General features: G+C 37.3%; 1 protein-coding gene across 2 annotated transcripts in view; it reads right to left on the bottom strand.

Moving 5' to 3' along the window:
* Positions 1–447: 447 nt before the first annotated feature.
* The window catches only part of YTHDF3 (YTH domain family, member 3), a 21,003-nt gene continuing 2,481 nt past the window's right edge, over positions 448–18,969 (bottom strand). The window contains exons 2-4 of one of the 2 annotated variants that reach the window (XM_009889783.1): positions 16,039–16,118; positions 13,035–14,627; positions 448–1,420 (exon numbers count right to left, since the gene is read on the bottom strand). In XM_009889783.1, the coding sequence (XP_009888085.1) occupies positions 1,397–1,420; positions 13,035–14,609 (1,599 nt within the window). In that variant the 5' untranslated portion in view covers positions 14,610–14,627; positions 16,039–16,118 and the 3' untranslated portion in view covers positions 448–1,396. Of the gene's footprint in view, positions 1,421–13,034; positions 14,628–16,038; positions 16,125–18,969 lie in introns of both variants that reach the window. The other variant, XM_009889782.1, reaches the window with a different exon arrangement.

Below are 18,969 nucleotides of genomic sequence, written 5' to 3' on the forward strand. Positions count from 1 at the left end.
AACATCTGTGTTGGACAGTAAGACATGAAACATGTTCAAATAATATGTGGCATTGCTATTTTAAGCTATAACATATCTGACATCTACATTGCTGTTCTAAAAAGAGAAAGCTATCCCTGGAGTTTGGTACAGGCTGTTCAGTATTTTGTACAGTCAATACACCCGCTTAACATTTTCTTAATATTCTCTTCCAGCACATAGAATGTGTTGCTATATAAACTGAAACAAAAGATATAATTTTTAGAAGTTAAAAACTAGTATAGAATTACCCAGTTTAATACATATTCTAAAATTCTTGTTGCACGGTTCTAACAAAAATCATGTTAACGTGGCTATGAATGTGTCATCTCCATGGATCAAAGTATTTTTCTCAAAATATTTTTGAATCGGGGAAAAAACACCTGGATGTTGGGACAATGAAACAAAAAAAATTTGAGAAACAGAGTATATGCTTGCTAAACAAGAATTATGTTTATTTAGCTAGTGAATCACCTAGGAGTAAATTTTCACTTTCATGATAGCAATCTGTCAGGCTTGCAAACACCCAGAAATAGGAATTAAAGATTATTTTAAATGTAGTTATAAAGGTCATAAAAAGTCTGATTTAGACTGAGGTACATTTACTCAAAACTGAGATTCATTGAGTGGTAGCAAACAAACAATTCCTCAGACAAATGCACTTTTTTCAGTATACATGTTACAGAAAAAAAATAAAGAAATGTGCATTAACTGGTGGTGTCCACCAAGCTGCATATTAATATTCTCTTACACCAAACAGTTTGAAACAAGGGAAATGTCATTCTAATATAATTTTATGTTACGTTTCATTTGGCTAAACTGCAGCTTAAAGTTGCTTTGCCATATTAAAAGATTACTACAATAATTTTCACATGAACATTTAGACTTGAGTTTTACTCCAGGACTAAATATGGCATGATTTGCTTTTAATCTGTTGAATAGCTAAAAACTGACAATTAAAAAAACTACAACAAAGAAAAAATTAAGTTGAAGCAATGTGAATCTCACATCATTGAACCACTTCTAATGGTTAAATGTTAGTATTTAACAAATTCAAAGAGTTAATGAATCCTTGCATTCGTTCGGTCTCCTGTGCCTTAGCTAGGATGCATAAATACAAAAGACAGCAGATACTGGTAAAAGCTTCAGGACAGAAAGTGCTTGACGAAGGTACAGTTCTCAAGTGTGTTTGGTGAGAGAGTATAAGGGCAGATGCACTGATGAGAACCATTACAAGAAGAGTCAATTTTGTGTTAAAGTGTTCAAAGATGTCACCTTAAGCAGAAAAAAAGCTTTAATAACGTCTTCTTAGACATATTAGGCATTTCCAGAGTCTACATCATTAGTGTTGTAATTCTAGCAGGACACCTCCATATAGTTATTGTTTGTTTCTATTTCTCTCCTGAAAAAAATAAAAACACAAAAACAGAAAGGAAAATCATGTTAATACACACAGTTCAACATTATCCGCTTTACTCTCATTATAGCAGTTGCATTGCCTGCAATTTCTCTAAAACAAGGTTTCAGGGGAAAAGTTTCACTTTTTTTCAGGAAAATTAAATACCAAGTTCAAGTCAACTTCTTAAAAAGAAACACAGAAGCATACATCAAACTAAAAGGCAAATACATTCCAAAAAACATCTACCAAAAAGGAAAGGTTTTATAATGTTACTTTTAAATCACTTTCAATAAAATATATTGCATGACATGAACTGAGTAAGGAGACCAAAGGACCTCCAAACAAAGCAAGAAAGAGACAAATCTTCTGCTTAACTTGTCAGAAAATGCTCTGCATGAATATGTAAATATTCTACTCTCAATCCATTATACCTCTGAAAAAGTAAAGATCATATTCCCAGGTATCTCGTTCAAAGCTCACTATAATAAAATATTTCAATGTGTTTAAGATCAAAAGGTAAAGGAACAAGTTGGCCCAGTACCTCCTCCTCCATACAAACACAAGTCTCTTTCTTGCCATTTGAGCAATTTTATTTTATTTTTTTAAATAAGCCATCCTTTTTTTTTTTCCAGAAATTACTTTTAATAACAAAATGCAATACCAGTGAGGTAGGAATGACTGGGAAAAAACCCCACTTGAATGCAAGCCTGAGTTGCAGTCATGACCATATTCACCACAAAGCCCTCACAGCAGTGTGAGATGTTGCATGTGTGTAGTGTCATCTGTGTGATACAAACAATGATAAACAATGTTGTATGGATAAAGGCTAAAATACTAATTGCACTGTATCGCTATCAGGGACTAACAAACTCTTCCTCTGTATTACAAGTCTAAGAGTAAATTACATTTTCAGTGGTTTATCATCCTTCTCCACTTCCTCTACTTAGTAGAGATAAACATACACTTAGGCATTATGACTACCTCTAGGAAAAAAGTAAAACCAGATAACTGTACGTCACTGCCTTCATTACATATCTTCTAGACTGTAAAAAGACACTGTAGTTTGACTCTAAAAACTAAGATTGTATCTGCTAATAGCATTTCCTTTCGTAATATGTACAACTGAGCACATTATATAACGTTTTAAAATACCTTCATGGAGGAGAAGTAGGCTCCCTCCCCCATTTAAAAGAGAACCAAAAAAACCCTCATTTCCAGTATTTTTATTATTATTGCATTACACAGTGTGTTATAAATGGAACATAAACATAGCAGGGCAAAACCAAAATAAACCAAGAGGCATTTGAACAATGATTTCAAAACCATTCTATCTGATACCACGCTGAAAGTTTATCATGCTAGAAACTATTCAGGAACAGTATGAATTGGCATATGAACCCAACTAAATTCTGCCTAAAAGACGCCCTAATGAAAGAGGAGGATACATAGCATTTATACGGGCTACTAGAGTACAGCTGATGATCCAGTCCTCTCCCAGACGGACCTCTGGGTTGCTTCAAGAGGAACACAAAGTAAGAAAGAGTTCTTGGCCAAAATAAGCAGCTCACAGTCCCAGCAGCTCTATATGGAAGATTGTACATTCTCAAGGGCAGCACTTCGGTGTATTTAAAGCAAGAGCGATACTTGCACTATTCTACCAGAAATCATTTTTCCTCGTTCAAGAGAGACATGGCTAATAATTGCATAGTAAGATATTGGTTTTAAAATGTGAAATTGATAGTATCAGTCATTAATACAAACTGATATGTTAACAATGCCTGTCTAGGCTGAAAACAGATGATCCCTGGCCTCATGCCTCACTATGCATGTAAGGCATTCAAAAATAGCCTGCTCACGCACATCTCAGATTATTCCTCTACTATTAGCAGACTTCAACTGGAAGAACTGCACAAAGTGCTGAAAAACATTACTGCGGTATTAAGTAGTAGACTGTGAAACTCGTGTTAAATATTGAAATATCCATATTTTAACAATTTTAAATATTACCTACGTACAAATAAAATCATCGGTTCCTGTCCATTTGCAAGTATTACGTCTATAACCACTGAGTCAAGCTGTCTAGAAAGCCTCTCTCTGCATTGCAAACTGCTGCACAGCAAACTGACCGGCCTTGTGCTTTGTGTAGCCCCTGGATGAATCGCCATCCTTGGATGTACTTAAAAGCCATCTAGATATGGTGCTCAGGGATATGGTTTAGAAGTGCGCCTGGTAGAGTTAGATAACGGTTGGACATGATGATCTTAAAGGCCTTTTCCAGCCATAACGATTCTATGAACTCAAAAGGCATTTAAGTTCGCAAAAAATTAAAAGTAGAAAAGGAATGATATCCTGACTACCTGCTTCCAACGGATGAAATAAAGCACGTGTTTCAAATTTCACGTCCATTTTGAATTCTACAGAGGAAAAGGGCTTCAAGACAACACCAGCACCCTTTTCCTGTAGTCTCAAAGTTACATATTACTACATTTATATTTAAGTATTTAAAACAGACATACAAACTTGACATTTTTCAGTGCAAGTGAACAGTACATTCTTCAGATACTGGTATCTGTGAGATTTGGCACTCTGTACAGCAAAATGGACAGAGCGAAAACCCAGTTTATTAAAAAAGCAGGTAGTGGCATTACACTCAAAAGCAAACTAAACGCCCCCACGGCTCTAAGTCAGATCACACTCACTACAGCTGCCTTTTCCTGTCTCAAAAAGTAGTACTCTTCTGTTTTTTTGGGTGGCTTTTGTTTGTTTTTGTATAAACAGTGATTATAGACAGACTAGCAGAAGACTTGATCCCCAGCAGGTTTCCACCACCAGAGCAGAGGAAGTTTCCAGCGTACTGACAGGATTCCACCACACTTCCCTTTCACCCAGCAGCTCTCATTTCTTAACATTCAGATGAGCAAAACCTTTGCCACATCGCTCGCAATGCTTGTGGATAAAAAGCTTCTCCAGTCAATTTAAGTTCCCTGCCAAAGACCAGCTTCACTTCAGAACTCGCCAGGGTGAGTTCATGAGCAGGACATGGAAATTTACCATTCGAATTAGAACAATGTGGGAACGCACTGGCCGGTTAAGGGTACCTGCCAGCTGCAGCCCACGCAAATAACCTTCTACGCAAACTCACAAAACCAAATAAAGTGGAACCTAAAAATGCATGGGCCTCAGAAACATGCATCGATCTGGTCCAAACAAAAATACAGAATTAACTTGGTCTGAACTGCGAGGCTGACCTCCAAATTTCAGTTCTCTGAATTCAGGGCATTAATCGAATGATCCTGTGCTGAAAAGTAGCTGCAATGTAATTTATCCTTCGATTTAACGAAATCCCTAAGCTATCAAAATTTCAAAATTCAAAGCAACAAAAGTGTTTCCTAATCAGACTTGAAAGAAACTGAGATGCACACAACACTGACTTCTGGATTGGTTTTTGGTCAAAAAGAAATGAAATGAAAAAGCGTCATTTTTAGTAGCACAAATGTAAATGGTAGACAAACACCAACAAGCTACTACAGTCCTCAGCTGTATTTTTTTTCCAAGATCACACAAATTGAAGTTGAAGGTGAGGGAAGGTAGACCTGAAAGAAGGACTTTGGCTTTTTTATAGCAGTTGCGAGTGTAAGCATTTCAAGGTGTCCATTTTGAAAGCTATCCAGGATTGCAAACTTGCACAAGCAAATTGCAGATAGTTCCACACACACTCACCTCCAGCACAATCAGCTATCCTTGAAAAAAACCCTAGAATTTTGCCAAACTCTTGCATCTTACTGCAATGTTTAAAATGCTCATGCGTGAAGCTGTCTGCTTTGCCCCTCTCCCAAGAGGCAGCATTCTCAGAGCAGCTTCAGAAGGGGATGTGTAGCACATCTTAGTTGCTTCACTGCAAACTGCGATTTAATCTTCGGCTTAAAAGCCCAGCTCATCTGCAATGTAAGCTAACATGTCAGACTGCATTCTGTGAAGCGAGGCGCTGGCACACATCTCCTCTGCCAACTCCACTGCGTGGGCAGAAACACCTGGCAGAGGCAGAACAGACAGCTGTAGAGGTGGTGAGAAGAAGCCACAGCAAAGTTCATAAAAACTCATTTACTAATGGCATCGGCCATTATCTGCAGTTTATTGCACCCCGGTGTACCATTACAGCTATAACAGCATGAACACTGACCTTAGTGCTTGAGAACCACAAGGAAAAACAGGTTACTGAGAAAACCGAAAAATACTAGTTTTCCCCATTTATGACAAGGATCTCATTGGCTGTTAACATAAACTACATTACTGAAACCTTAAAATTGTGTAAAATAAAAGTCCTTTTTAACTTCTCGCTCTTGAATTTCAAACTAAGAGGGTAAATCTCCTGAAGACAGAGGCTACCTCAAAATCAGATAAAAATATTTAAATGCATTTTTCTGAGAAGCACTTCTGGGAATTCTGGGAAGATGTGAGGGAAGGATCAAATGGGAAGGGTTTCCAGAAGCCTTACATGCAGCTAGAAGTTTTTCCTGTGGAGATGCCATCCTCTCCCTAAACACTCATTTTCTCCTATTCCCTACCCGAACACGAAAACTACAAGGCTTTACAACTCCAGAGCAGCTCCTTCTCCTGGTAAGCTTTATGAATTAATACTCATCTGAGACCCTGCTGCTGCAGATCATTTGAACTCCAGACAGTAAGTAAGGCGTTCCAGCATATAGATATTATAAAAGTCTGAAAAGCTAGGAGACCTAGACTTCTAATTTACTTATTCTACCTATTAATTTCGATGGCATTTTACTTATTTCAATCTCTGAAACATACTTAGCAACAAGTAAAAATGCGAACAAGTTACAGTAAAAAGGTAAATAAATTTACATTTGAGCAGACACATGCATTGTTAGTGGAACACGGACAGACCATGTTATTTTATTATGGTAATGATACAGGCAATAAGAACTTAGTCCACATCTGAAACTCCACAGCACACTAAATAGCAGGGTACGAACATTCAGAAGGCAGAGGTGAGGAAAGAAACCTAAGTACTTTAAAGATACCATATGATAACACACAACAAGGACAGGCTCTGCAGAAACCAGCCTTGAACTCCATGAGCCAGAAAAACCCTTCCAGTCTTGTTTTCCCAGGTGGATAATTTCAGTGATACATTGGCCAATTCTAACTACAAGAAGCAAGTGCCTCTTTTCAGTGCTGTACATCGTTACACATTGAAATATCGCATTTTAATTAGCTACAAGACAGCCATTTCAGCAAGTTCATTAAAAAGTAAAAAAAGAAAAAAACAAAACAAAACACCAAAACCTAAAAAACACAACAACAAACAAGCTTCTAGATCCTCATTATTGTTTGTTAACAATGCTCACAGTATAACATCGGCTTTTGAAGACTGACAACAGATAGCTTCTGCCTACATCTGTGGAAACTGCATTCAGTGATGATCGCTGTCCCAGCAAAAGGAGCAGAAAGACGACTCTGACACACTTGTTAATTTTTCTCAGATGCTCAACAAGATCTTACTTAATTGCTCTGCTAAGGAATCCATAGTAGCCTTGGAAGGGAAATGACATCCACTGCAGGGCCTACAACACACACTGGGGAAGAATTTTGCAGACAATTTTTCTTTAAGCCTCACCACTCGTACTCTTTGCACATATGTAACTCAAATTCCAGTCTGCCATGAAGAAACATGAACCTATTTTATCTTGGTTTCTCATTATATTCTATATGAAAGTGCAATGAGCATGCAAGTTTATGTTCACTTTTCCACAACTGACTATAATCCCCTGGTACAGAAGGCAAAACAATAATTACAATTACCTGTCAATATTAAGTACACTACCAGACCTCTGAAAAGATGCTCACAAAGAACTGGGCTCAAACAGCTCATCATCTGATACGAATTCTTATAATATGTCATTTCAACTAGATGAATCTGAAGGTTAAAGCCAATCAATTTTGATACAAGCAATTCTAGTTTAACTGAATCTACAGAAACAGCTTTACTAGATATGCAAGATTTGTACCGTTTTTTCCAGCAAACCACCAGCACTCTTCACTCAAGTTTCTGCTAACTAGCCCATCTGTGGCAGGAATCAACGAAGCGAGGCTGAAGTACTGCCTGCAGAGTCACACAGGTTGCGACTTCCGTCCAATGTGCAGGCACATTTCTTCCCCTGCAAACTGCAGGAAAAGTAGCAGTGTTCCAGTCAATTTGTTCTTAATAGAGCAGTGCAATCTGAGGAGACGTAGCAGCAAGCAGAAGGCTGCCATACGAATTTTAACAGCTACTCACATATACTCAAGGTTCTGCTTTTGCTCTGGAAGAAGAGATTTAGAATCACTCCTTTGCTTTAAAAAATACAACTTAAGGACACAGCACTTAGAACAGGTAGAGCTGTCAGAGACCCAGCTCAATTCAAGTTTGAAGTCTTGTCTTAGGCAGCTACCTTCATATTTAAGAACACTAAAGAATTAGATTCCAAAAACGACTGGTCCCTTGAGCATTAAGGTAAACCATTTGGTTGATATTCCTAGCGCTTCCAATAGAGGTCCCTATTTTACAGGAGAAATTGGTCTTTTAAGTTCCCGAGTCAGAGAATTTAAACCCACTCTAAAAAAGGACTCTGTAGGCCTGATTTTGCAGGTAGGAATTTCAAACCAAAAACAAAAAAAGCAACAAGATCCATGCAAGTGTCACTATAAACTAAGACCACCTGTGAGTTCAATTACATTCCATGTCTTTCATCCAAGAGTCCAATATCACACTTCCCCTGTTGCAGCATCTTGTCCCTTACTAGAGAAAGACAGGCCACACCTGAGGTTGGACCACTAGTCAAACTCTTACATAGTCACTCTATACAATACTGTATTTTAACATTGAGACCTCTCCATACTATCCCCATTCTGTAATAAATTCTGAACACTACCCCTGAACAGAAACAATTGGCTCTACCAAACACAGAGAAAACAGGCACAGTTGAAATCCACGTGTCTAAAACAAGAGAACTTGCAGACCATTTTTAAGTGTCTCCAAAAGACTAAAGGTGCAAACGCAAATGAAGACATGGTAAATAAGGACCCCATCATGGGATGAAAACTCTGGATCAGTATGTCTAAAATTATTCTAGGTCCAAATAATTCTCTTCTCCTGAGACCAGGGGTACATATTCATCTCATGATCATGAAAGGAGCAAAAACATACCTTCTGTTTCTACTTTCTGACTATACTGTTTTTTCTTAAAACAGACATGAGACCAGAAATACCATTTTCATTTATGAAGGTGAAACTGTAGATAGACATCAAGTTCAAGGAAATTGCAAAATAATGGCCCTTGAAGCATCATCAAACACATAGAGGAAATGCACAAGTTTCTCCAAAGATATTACATAACCTGTTTTATTTACTCTTATGAACCTCTTTTAGATGTAAACACACTAACTTAAAAAATTGTCTGGTACCACTATCATTGAAGTACATTAAAAATGTTGGTCAACTACTTGTTTTCCTTGACTTGTACAAGGTTGTTGATATATCTGTACCTGACTTTGACATTATAACCTAGTAGTTGATGGTTGTGGGGTAAGGGGAGAAGGGACCGTCTACAGTTCACTCTTAATGGATGTTTCTCATTTTGCTCCTTCCTGTAAGATATTTTTAAGAAATACCAAATCAAGCATAAAGTCAGCAATGCCCTGGAGTGGAAAGGAGTTACACTGCTTAACACTGCAGCCTAATCATGACGCAGTTATCAGAGAAACAGGGGGAAAAAAATGAAATTACCCCTTTTTAGAGTTGGAAAGTTTTAGCTATATCAGCACTCCTACTACAAGATATGTAGTACATAATTTTAAATGCTTATTTACCTGCCATTTAACAGCTTCCTGAAAAGTAAAAATTCCAAATGCAAATTAGATACAAACAAATATACTGAATTCCTCTATCTTCTCCCATGGATAAAAATTATTTTTCTGAACTATCTCGCTAAGAAAACCAACTAAAGCATTCTACAGTTAGGTGGAACCTGATCTTTTTTTCTATTATGTGCTACGAAAGTAGAATTCTGCACTGAAAAGCACCAAAAGAAGTCCTAGGTCAACAGGTAATTGCAGGTTAACAAGCCACCATCTGAGGGTGAAGTCGTAACCTTCCAAAAACTGCATTTTTAATCAGAGGCACATTATATTTTGATCCATATATTTACTGCAGATGAGGTGCATAACTACTAATACAGATTTTTTTTTCCTTCTCAATACCTTTTATTTTCCTAATGTAATTATATGCTGTTAAACGGCATATTTTAAGAATTCTGTTCCCTTTTTTACATCTCATCGCTACTGCTTTCTGTTGAAGGACGATGAAATACATTTTTAAATAACTGGCACACAAATAAGCACATTTACACCACAAAGCAGCAGTTCAAACTAAGGACTAATGGATTTTCAGGTTATTTCAATATACTACTGACAGAACTCATGAAAAACATCACTGATTTCTTTGCTCCTCTGGTGAAAGATCACAGTACTTGTATGTTTAAAATAGGACACCAGAAGCCCAGCCTTAAGAAAAGGGCGAATAATTACTGCACAAATTCGTTTCCTGCACAAATTTGTTTCCAACCCCATTTACAGACACCTTACCCATACCAGGGACATATCAAACAGTGGTGGACACTACAGTTCTAATATTTACACCTGAAGAGACTATTCATAGTCATTTACAAGTAACCTTTATCAAACGGCAAAGTTACTGAAGTTTCATGTTAATCACAGACTATTCATTGCACTTTTATAAGCATACTGCCATGTTTTAATAAAACATATTGCTAGGCCATATTGGAAATTAATTATTGATCCCCCTGAGTTGTTAAGATTAAACTTTTACAACCAATTATTTTAAAATAAGTTAGCCAAAATGATGAACAGTTATAAAGTAAATCAAATCCACAAATCATATGGTGTTTACTATGTTTAGATCACTGGCTGTATGAAAGTTTGTTAGCACTTATGCCACAATAAAACATTAACTGAACTTTAAGGAACATGTAAATGACTACGGCTGCTTGATGCATTTAATATTTTATTATCCGCAATAAGCGTATTTTTCATGACAGAAACACTGGAAACAAAGTGATTGCCACAGCTGCCACAGAAAATGGGCATGAACTTAATTTACACAGTTCCACTGGCAGTAGAAAGTGCACTAATTTAAATACATCTCCATAAAAGCCTAGCTGGCACTAGGTAATAAAGGATTACTCAATGAACCATAAACCAGAGCTTACAATACTAATTGTTGCATTTCCAAACTATTCTTGAATGGTAAAAGAGTTAACAATAGTATGTTTACAATTTAAAGACAGGTTGTTTTTACACTGTGCGATAAAAGAAAAAACCTAGGTGTTTAAAATCAACACTCAATCCCAAGAGAACAATAAAGATGAACCTTTAGTTGCTGTCATTAGTTTAATTTGGACTTCCTATATTTAAAGTAGATATGCATTTGCTTAAGGCATACCTCAAATCCATCTACAAAGAGAAAACCTCACAACTGGATATGCAGCTCTGAAGTAATTTTTTACAATTTGGCACAAAACCAATTCGTACAAAGCTGCAGAAGAATCAATGCCTACTACGCAAGTATCTTGACAAGTATGTTTTCTCCCAATAGCACTAGGAAAAGTAACTTAACAGAGAAATGCAGAGTTCAGTACTTGAGTCATACAGATGCTGTATGTTTCCCTGAAGATACGAAAGGAAACAGTAATGTTACTTTATTACACAAATATGCATAATCACAGTCATCTCGTTACAGACCTACTAAACGCTGAATTTAGTACTCTGAATTTTAAGTTTAGCATACATAGAAACACCACCAATAATCTACGTTCCCCCTCTCCGTTACATTTTGTAGTTTTCATCTACTACAGAGGGAACAAAACCACAAACGAAATGCATTATTTTCCTGAGTTACTAGGGCATGTCTGAATTATGACTCGTTTAATAATTTTCTTCACAAAAGTAGATACTTTTGAAGCAAACTAGTTATTTGTGAAGTGTCTTAAAACAACTAAAATTAACAAAATACTGAAACGTGAAGGCTACAGAGAAACATGATAACCTTAGACCTTTTGAAACATTACCAAAATCACACTGAAGTTGTACTAAAGCCTGAAAAAGTCAGTTTTCCCCTTACGCTGGGTATTAGTTAAGAATGCAGCCCACCCTGCCATCATCAAGATGGCACAGAAGTAACAATACTGATTTAGGGCACATTCAATTTTCTTTTTAGAACAAAAAAAAAAGATCAAAGAGCATTACGCACCCAACTGGTATATTCATCTTGCCTCCAGACAATAAAAAACTTTCAACAGAACAATTTATTGCAAAGCTGTGCAATAAAACTACAAAATTGATTTTGGTTATGCACGACACTTGTCTGTAAGAGATGCAAAGTTTGTGTTGAAGGATTAGGAATGTTCAAGAGGGGTGGAATCGCTGCAGTACTAGAAACCTAAGAGAAGTAAGGAGGCTGTGAAGCAAGTGAAATTCTTATGCAGCCAGAATTGTGGCAGCTTCAAGTGAACAAATTCAGGACTTCACATCCCACAAGGCTTCTAATTAGCATAAACCCTAGACTTTGGGGGGTTTTTATTCAGTAGGTGGTGTGACAGGATTGAATGGAGAGAACTACCACGAAACTGCACTGATGCAAACTCCCATTTCTGAATACTTACAAATCATCTAACTAGTAAGATAGTTCCTGAAATGTTGCTCACCGTGAGACAAATCATATTTATAGTTACTAGCAAGCCTGTAAAGAAAATAAATATAGCAAAAGTACGTATTGTGTCCAAAGGTGAACACAACTGTTACTAGTAGGGAGAGTACACACAAGACAAAGTAGACAAGTACTACAAAACAGCTTAAATTAAATGCTTTTTTCTCTTTCTTGATTTTCTGAAATGCCTCCAAAACTAAAGGTTTCTCTACACATTTATCATAGGTACACTTTTCTTCGCAGAAATGAACTAAACATTACTTTTTTTTTTAGGAAGTGTACTATCAGAAATGCAAAAAAAAATTATTCCAACATTGTACAAGTCGTCACTGTATCACTTCTGTGTTTCACAATTGTACAAAAGACAAATTGAATCAAGGGGAAAACCTGCTTTTCACAGTAATCATGCTGTTAACGTTTCATCAAAACAAAATTTGAATTGAAACATTATGTTAAATAAAGTAAGCTTCTCCTGTTATTTCAGGTCCTTTTTGTGACATCCAGAACCAATAAAAATCTAAGCTAGAAGTCTTCAGTGATGGATAATACACTTGATCCAGTTTTTGTTTACTTCGAAGAGTAGAACATGTCCGAAGTCTGCTTATGCAGGCGTATGTTACCATTGTGGTTAAACACACGCCTGTGTTAACGGAACAAGTTACAAGAACTTAAATCTTTTCATTTAGAGCCAGTTATATCAAATACAGACACCTTGGGTAAAAAGCACTACTTTCCAATTCAACACTTACACACAGAGATTCCAGCTGTATGAAAAACAAGGTTTCCAAAACCAGAAAAAACAGGAGAGCTACTATAATGACATTGATTTCTTACCCTACGCATGGCTTCCTCCTCCTCTTGACGCTTCTCATAATGTGCAAAGTCATCAAAGATTGAGGTGGTATGCTTGAAAGTAGCAATTATTTTAAGCACTTGCTTGGCTTTTTCTAAGGGTACCTCTTGAGTGTCCCTCGAATTGGTAACTGGTTTGTTGTCATTGTTTTCCAAGCGAATATGCCGCAGTTGGTTATTGGGAACGTCTTTGACAAAGATCCATTTGACATCAAACTTCCCCTTCCACTTATCCTGAGACCAGACACCAGCATATGCATTGTAGTCCACAACAGACTTCATCTCAGCCACTCCACAAAAGTGTCCACTGCCATTCACACTGAAGAGTAAATAGAGCGGGCCTTTTCCATTCAGGGAACGGTAAGCAGCATCCAAGCGCTTATTTCCATGTTCAGTACTACACCAGATAGAGTACTTAATGGAGCGATGAATATCGTCCTCTGAATAACTTTTGATTATAAACACACGTCCATTCTTCAGATTCCAATCGAAGTCTTTGGGATTGTAGTTGTTTATGGCCTTTAGTTTCTCCAGCACTGGGTGCACTTCCACACCAGAAGGTGAGGAGCTGACGGATACAACACCTAAACCAAAGTTCTCACTACCAGCTCCATTGTTCTGGCTGAAGCCCACACCCCTATTACGAGGAGCAACCCAGCGGTTTTGCAGCTGTTGCTGCTGCAACTGGTGAGGCTGGGCCTGCTGCTGAGGTCCTTGTTGCTGTTGCGGTTGCTGTGGCTGAGGCTGCTGTTGAGGCAGTTGGCTTTGCACCAGTGGTGGTGGTTGAATTAATGGCTGAGGCTGCTGGATTATAGTCTGAGGAGGCAGTACTGGTTGGGCTGGGGGTGCTTTTACCACTGACCCTTTGTCATCCCAAGTTCCAATATTCATGTTGTGTTTTATAGGTGGTGGCGGTACAGCAGGGCCCCCAATGCCCACGTTACCTTTAGGCTTGAGTTTCGGCTGAGGTTTAGCAGGCTTCCTTGCAATGGCAGCCCATGAGGTTGGTTTAGGTGCTGAACTGCTAACTGGGGGCACGCTGTTTGCTGCGATGCTTGTCATACCTGTACTGCTCAGAGCTGAACCTACAGTTTTTGTTACAGCAGCCGTCATATCTCCACCAATTTTCAGTCCAGTCATGCCTTGCTCAATGCTGCTAATCCCAGGCACCTTGCTCAGAGTGTCACTGCCAAATCCAGCCTGTCCGTCTGCTATGGCTCTCCCAAGAGAACTAGGTGGATAGCCATAGCTGCTGCTGTAAGCAGAGCTTTGCGTTGATTGTCCCTGAGATCCACTTGTCCCCCATGTAGAGAAGTCTGCATTCCCAGGAAAAAAATTAAATCCATGCTGCCCAAGAAATGGAGGGGTATTTCCTAATGCCCCAGGTTGACTAAATACACCATCAGGTATGTAATGGTGTTCACCATTACTCATCTGTCCATAAGTTGTCAAGTATGGCATTGGAGGGTCACCTGCAGTTGACCATGCTGCTTCGCCTAAAGAGTATGGAAATCCAATGGATGGAGCATAATAACTAGGCATATATGGGTCTGACATTGGTGGATAGCTGTTACTCTGCAAGAAAATAAAACAAAAATCAGCAATATAGACAATTATGCTCAAGAGGAAAAAAAAAATACAGTCCAAAACCTTTTTAAGGATTGTATGAATGCATTTGTAACTTCCACCATTCCTCCCAACGTAAAAGATGAACAAGGTATCTGTTAGATATGACCATTTTTTCCTCACGAGACCTTTTCAAAGCACTGAAGAGGCCCATCTTTTATAATACATTATCTTTATTTTCAGTTACTGAGCAAGATACATGCCTCCATGTCAACGGTATTAAGAAAAAACAAGTTACTTTCAAAAGCAAGTCATAACAACTGTAGTTTCATAAATACAGAAAAATAACTGCAACTATGATTTGAAGTTTTGGTGTTCTTAGGTTTTTTCGTCAAATTTGTCACTTCTAATTGGAGACACCTGCCAGAACATTACAGTGAAAAGGACGCCTATTTGTTTCAGGAGGAACAACAACCAAACCTTAATATTACAACAGAAATAACAACAAAACACTAATATTTCCACACTACTGAGAATGGGCATTAAGTTCAACCTGTGGTCTAGCAGAACAAAGTTTGCTAGCTAAATTCAAATCCCACTAAGATTCCTGGGAAATCACAGTGTTTACTTCCTGAGAAGATAAAGCTCCAAGACATTTGAAGGACTAACCCTATATGACTTCTGATGTTTTGGGGAAAAAAAAATGCACATTATCATCCTCTAGATGATGCCTCCTTAATGTTATATTATTTGAAAAAAAAAATAAAAATGGGAAGGCAAGCAAAATTCTCAAAGTCTTTTAATAATTTGTTGTTTCTCCCTCTCTCAAGACCACTACAACTTACAAACTTAACATAATGAATATTAACTTTTGACTACAAAGACAATCCACAGCTCTGAAAATAAGTCATTAACATCCTAGCAGAAGTTATAACAAGTTGTAGTAACTTTAAGCTTCAATCTATTATGCCATCAACTGTGAGCTACTTCTACCAACTTCAAAGGAAATCATGCCCAAGCAGTTAATATTTTCTCAAAGGTACTCTTGTTTTGAACTGCATCAAATATATGATGATTTCATTGTAAATTTAAGGTGCGGGGTTTTGTTTTGGGGTTTGTGTTTCGGGTGGGTTTTATTTCCCCCCCTCAAGCTTCCTGTTACTGCATCTTTCTGAAGTCAGAGCACAAGCACAAGAGTAGGAGACATCAGAGCATGCTTTTTAATAATTCTGGAAACAATTCAGTTAAGAAGACTTCACCTGTTTAAAATATCATATGATAAGACAAGATATAAAACTATATTTCAATGGATATGCAACCCAGTAAGTAACGTTAAGAAATATCATCCAAACATGAATTAAATCTGGAAGTCAGCTGAACTCCAAAATTAACTTTAAGTCAGTAAACAATGTTCACTTACCTGATTTGTCTGACTACTTAGATATGGCTCAAAATCATCATCATTTACTGCATCCTTTTGATGAATCGAACCGTTTTGTACTGAAACTAAAAGTAAATCTGTATTAGGTATACCCTCTGGAACAGCTATCATGCACTTTTAATCTAGATAACACTTCTTTAATCTAGATAACACTTCTAACACCTGTACATTGAAATACTTCTACTTGTGCTTTGTTGAGATCGAACACGCTATTGTTAAGTACCACCTTGTTAAATTTAAAGAACATAGCTCATTCTATTGATGATCCAAATCAGATCTCAGGAGAGGTCTGGAAAGATGGCAACCAGAGCGGACTACTCCTGACTGTTCTTTCCTGAGCTTCACAGACAGAGGTAAAACTGCAGGCACACCTTATTTGCACAGGCAGTAAATCCAGCGTTTCCAGAAGTACCAGCCCAAGTGCAAATGAGCAGACCAACCAGATCAGACATATTCAATCGGTTCAGGGAAAGTTGCAACATATAGCTTTCTTCTGCCAGGAGGAAAGGCAGTTACCCACCAAGACAACCATGAAGGGCACCCCTATTCAGCTACTTAATTCTGTATTTCCTACATAACTTTTATACTGTACTGCATTAGTGGCATCTGTGAAGCTCTGAGGGGACAAAGCAAGACAGAAACAAGAGCTAAAGTCCCCAAGGGTGATTACAATCCTTTCCCAACATATATGCCACTATAGGCTGGAATCTCTTCCTACCTGCTCTTCTTGGCCTCCTATTACCTTTCATTTCATCTAAGGCATTACACCTACCTGGGATTTTCCAGCTGCCCAAATTACTTGGAGTGTCTCTCTACCCTCCCCCAGGCTACTATTCAAACAAAGTCCAATCACACAAATTTCTAAGTTCCACTGTTTCCCATGGTGCAAAGTAGAAGAGGTACTTAAAACAGAAATTTGCAATTATACAACTTGATGAAGACAACTTCTCAAAAACAAATTACTGCTTTTCTGAATGCAGTTTTTTTGTTATTTATCAAATAGGTTCAGTGAAAACAAAATAAAAAGAAAAGAAAATGGGTTTAGAGTGATCAGTAAGGTGCACTGAAAAACCACAACAGCAGAAGTTACAATAAACCAGCAGATTTTCTGACAGCTGGAGACACCGAGTTAGGAGCTGACTCTGTGGTTTCCCTCTTTTAGCAAAACCTTCTGAAAAAAGTATGTACAACCATTCAACTAAACCTTCACCTTTGTTGAAATTAGTGTTTAAGAGTGGTGTTTTCTGTTTCACTGGGGGAAGGTGGGGGGTTGCTGCCCAAAGTTCACATTGCAAACCAAGTGGTGCCTGGACCAAGGCACTTCAATTATTTTTTTTTTCCCCACATTTGACTTTAACACCTCTAAAACAAACTGCCTTCAGGGAATGAAACTAGCTGGAAAAAAATGACAAAGGAATAGATATAATCACAAGGAATAACCAAAATTCTGGAAAAATTTAACTTCAGATACCAGTAAAAAGAGATAAAAAATTCATAATTTAGAACAGAACAGAAGATTTTTTTCAAAGCAAATATCTGGGAGGGAAGAAAGCAACTCATGTTCTGAATATCTTCTTGAAGTTTTAAAAGTCACAACACGATGCTTCAGTTATTATACAAACTGGCACAGTGCGTTTGTATACTAGCTACAGCAAAATATGATCAGCACTGGTGAGCAAAATGGGTTTTAAAACTTGATAGAACAATATTTCTAACTAAATACCAAATCTAACATTAGGTGTTGGGATTTTTTTCCCATAAAGAGTTTCAGTTAAGGTCATTAATCACCCTGAATTTACACACAATGGTAACATATTAACGAGCTAGAACACTATATTCCTTTTTATATTTGGCTCAGTCACACAGAGAATGAGCCTCAAAATCTTTTGTCCATGCCATGTCCATTGCTTAGACTTAACCAAATAGCATGGAGAGCACAATTCTGCTATAATGAAAGACATAGATGGTGGCATACAAGTTTCTTGAAAGCATGCAACCATAAACAAAGGAATAAACAGCTGCATGTCAAGACTAGAATCCTATCAAAATTAATCTCCTCATACTGACAGCTAATCTTCATGAAACATGCATCTGCTGTGTTTATTGTTTCAGAAGTATCTAAAGGTCACTTAAGACAGAATTATTTTCTATGTTAGTTGTAATGGAAGACCAAAAATACATTTACAAGAATATTCTTTCCTATTCATTCTGTATTGAGATCTTAAGTCAGTGACACAAAATAGTTCTACACTGACATCTTTCCTAGTAAATATAAGTATTTCCCAGTGAAACAGCATCACTAGAAGTGTTTCTTTGGCTTTTCATTCAAACTTTACATAATGTGTTAATAATGAAGAATGTAGCCCACACACACATTTAACAAGAGCAAACAGATTAAGATGCATGCCTCATTCCCAAAATCTCCCATTAAGTGTTCCAACTAAACAGGCCAGTGATGAAGAATACTAATTGAAACTGATCTTCAGTTACTAAAAATATCTGTATCAATCCAACCCTGAAAATACCATATACTTCTGCAAACACTGTGAAAACATACAATGTAATTAGATATTGGAAAGAAACAACTCATGAAATAAAGGAACTTAAAGCTTTATTCTTTTAACTGCTACTATGCTTTGAATAACCACTTGCAAAATGTACAAATGATGGCCAAAGGCATAAGAATAATTTTTTCATTAGAAGAAGCCGCTACACGTTCATTAGAGTGGAGAACGAATACTAGAAGACAGACGTAACATTTCATTCTTGTTTCAAACCTAAGGCTTACATTTAAACCTTCTACAAAACCAAAAATTATATACATATACATGTAAACACAAGTCAGCATTTTCTTATCACAGGTGTGATACACTGGCACAAGAAACAAAACGGGAAAAAAAAAAGTTTCAG

This window comes from Charadrius vociferus, unplaced genomic scaffold (genome assembly GCF_000708025.1).
Source record: "Charadrius vociferus isolate BGI_N301 unplaced genomic scaffold, ASM70802v2 scaffold167, whole genome shotgun sequence".
Taxonomy (NCBI): domain Eukaryota; kingdom Metazoa; phylum Chordata; class Aves; order Charadriiformes; family Charadriidae; genus Charadrius; species Charadrius vociferus.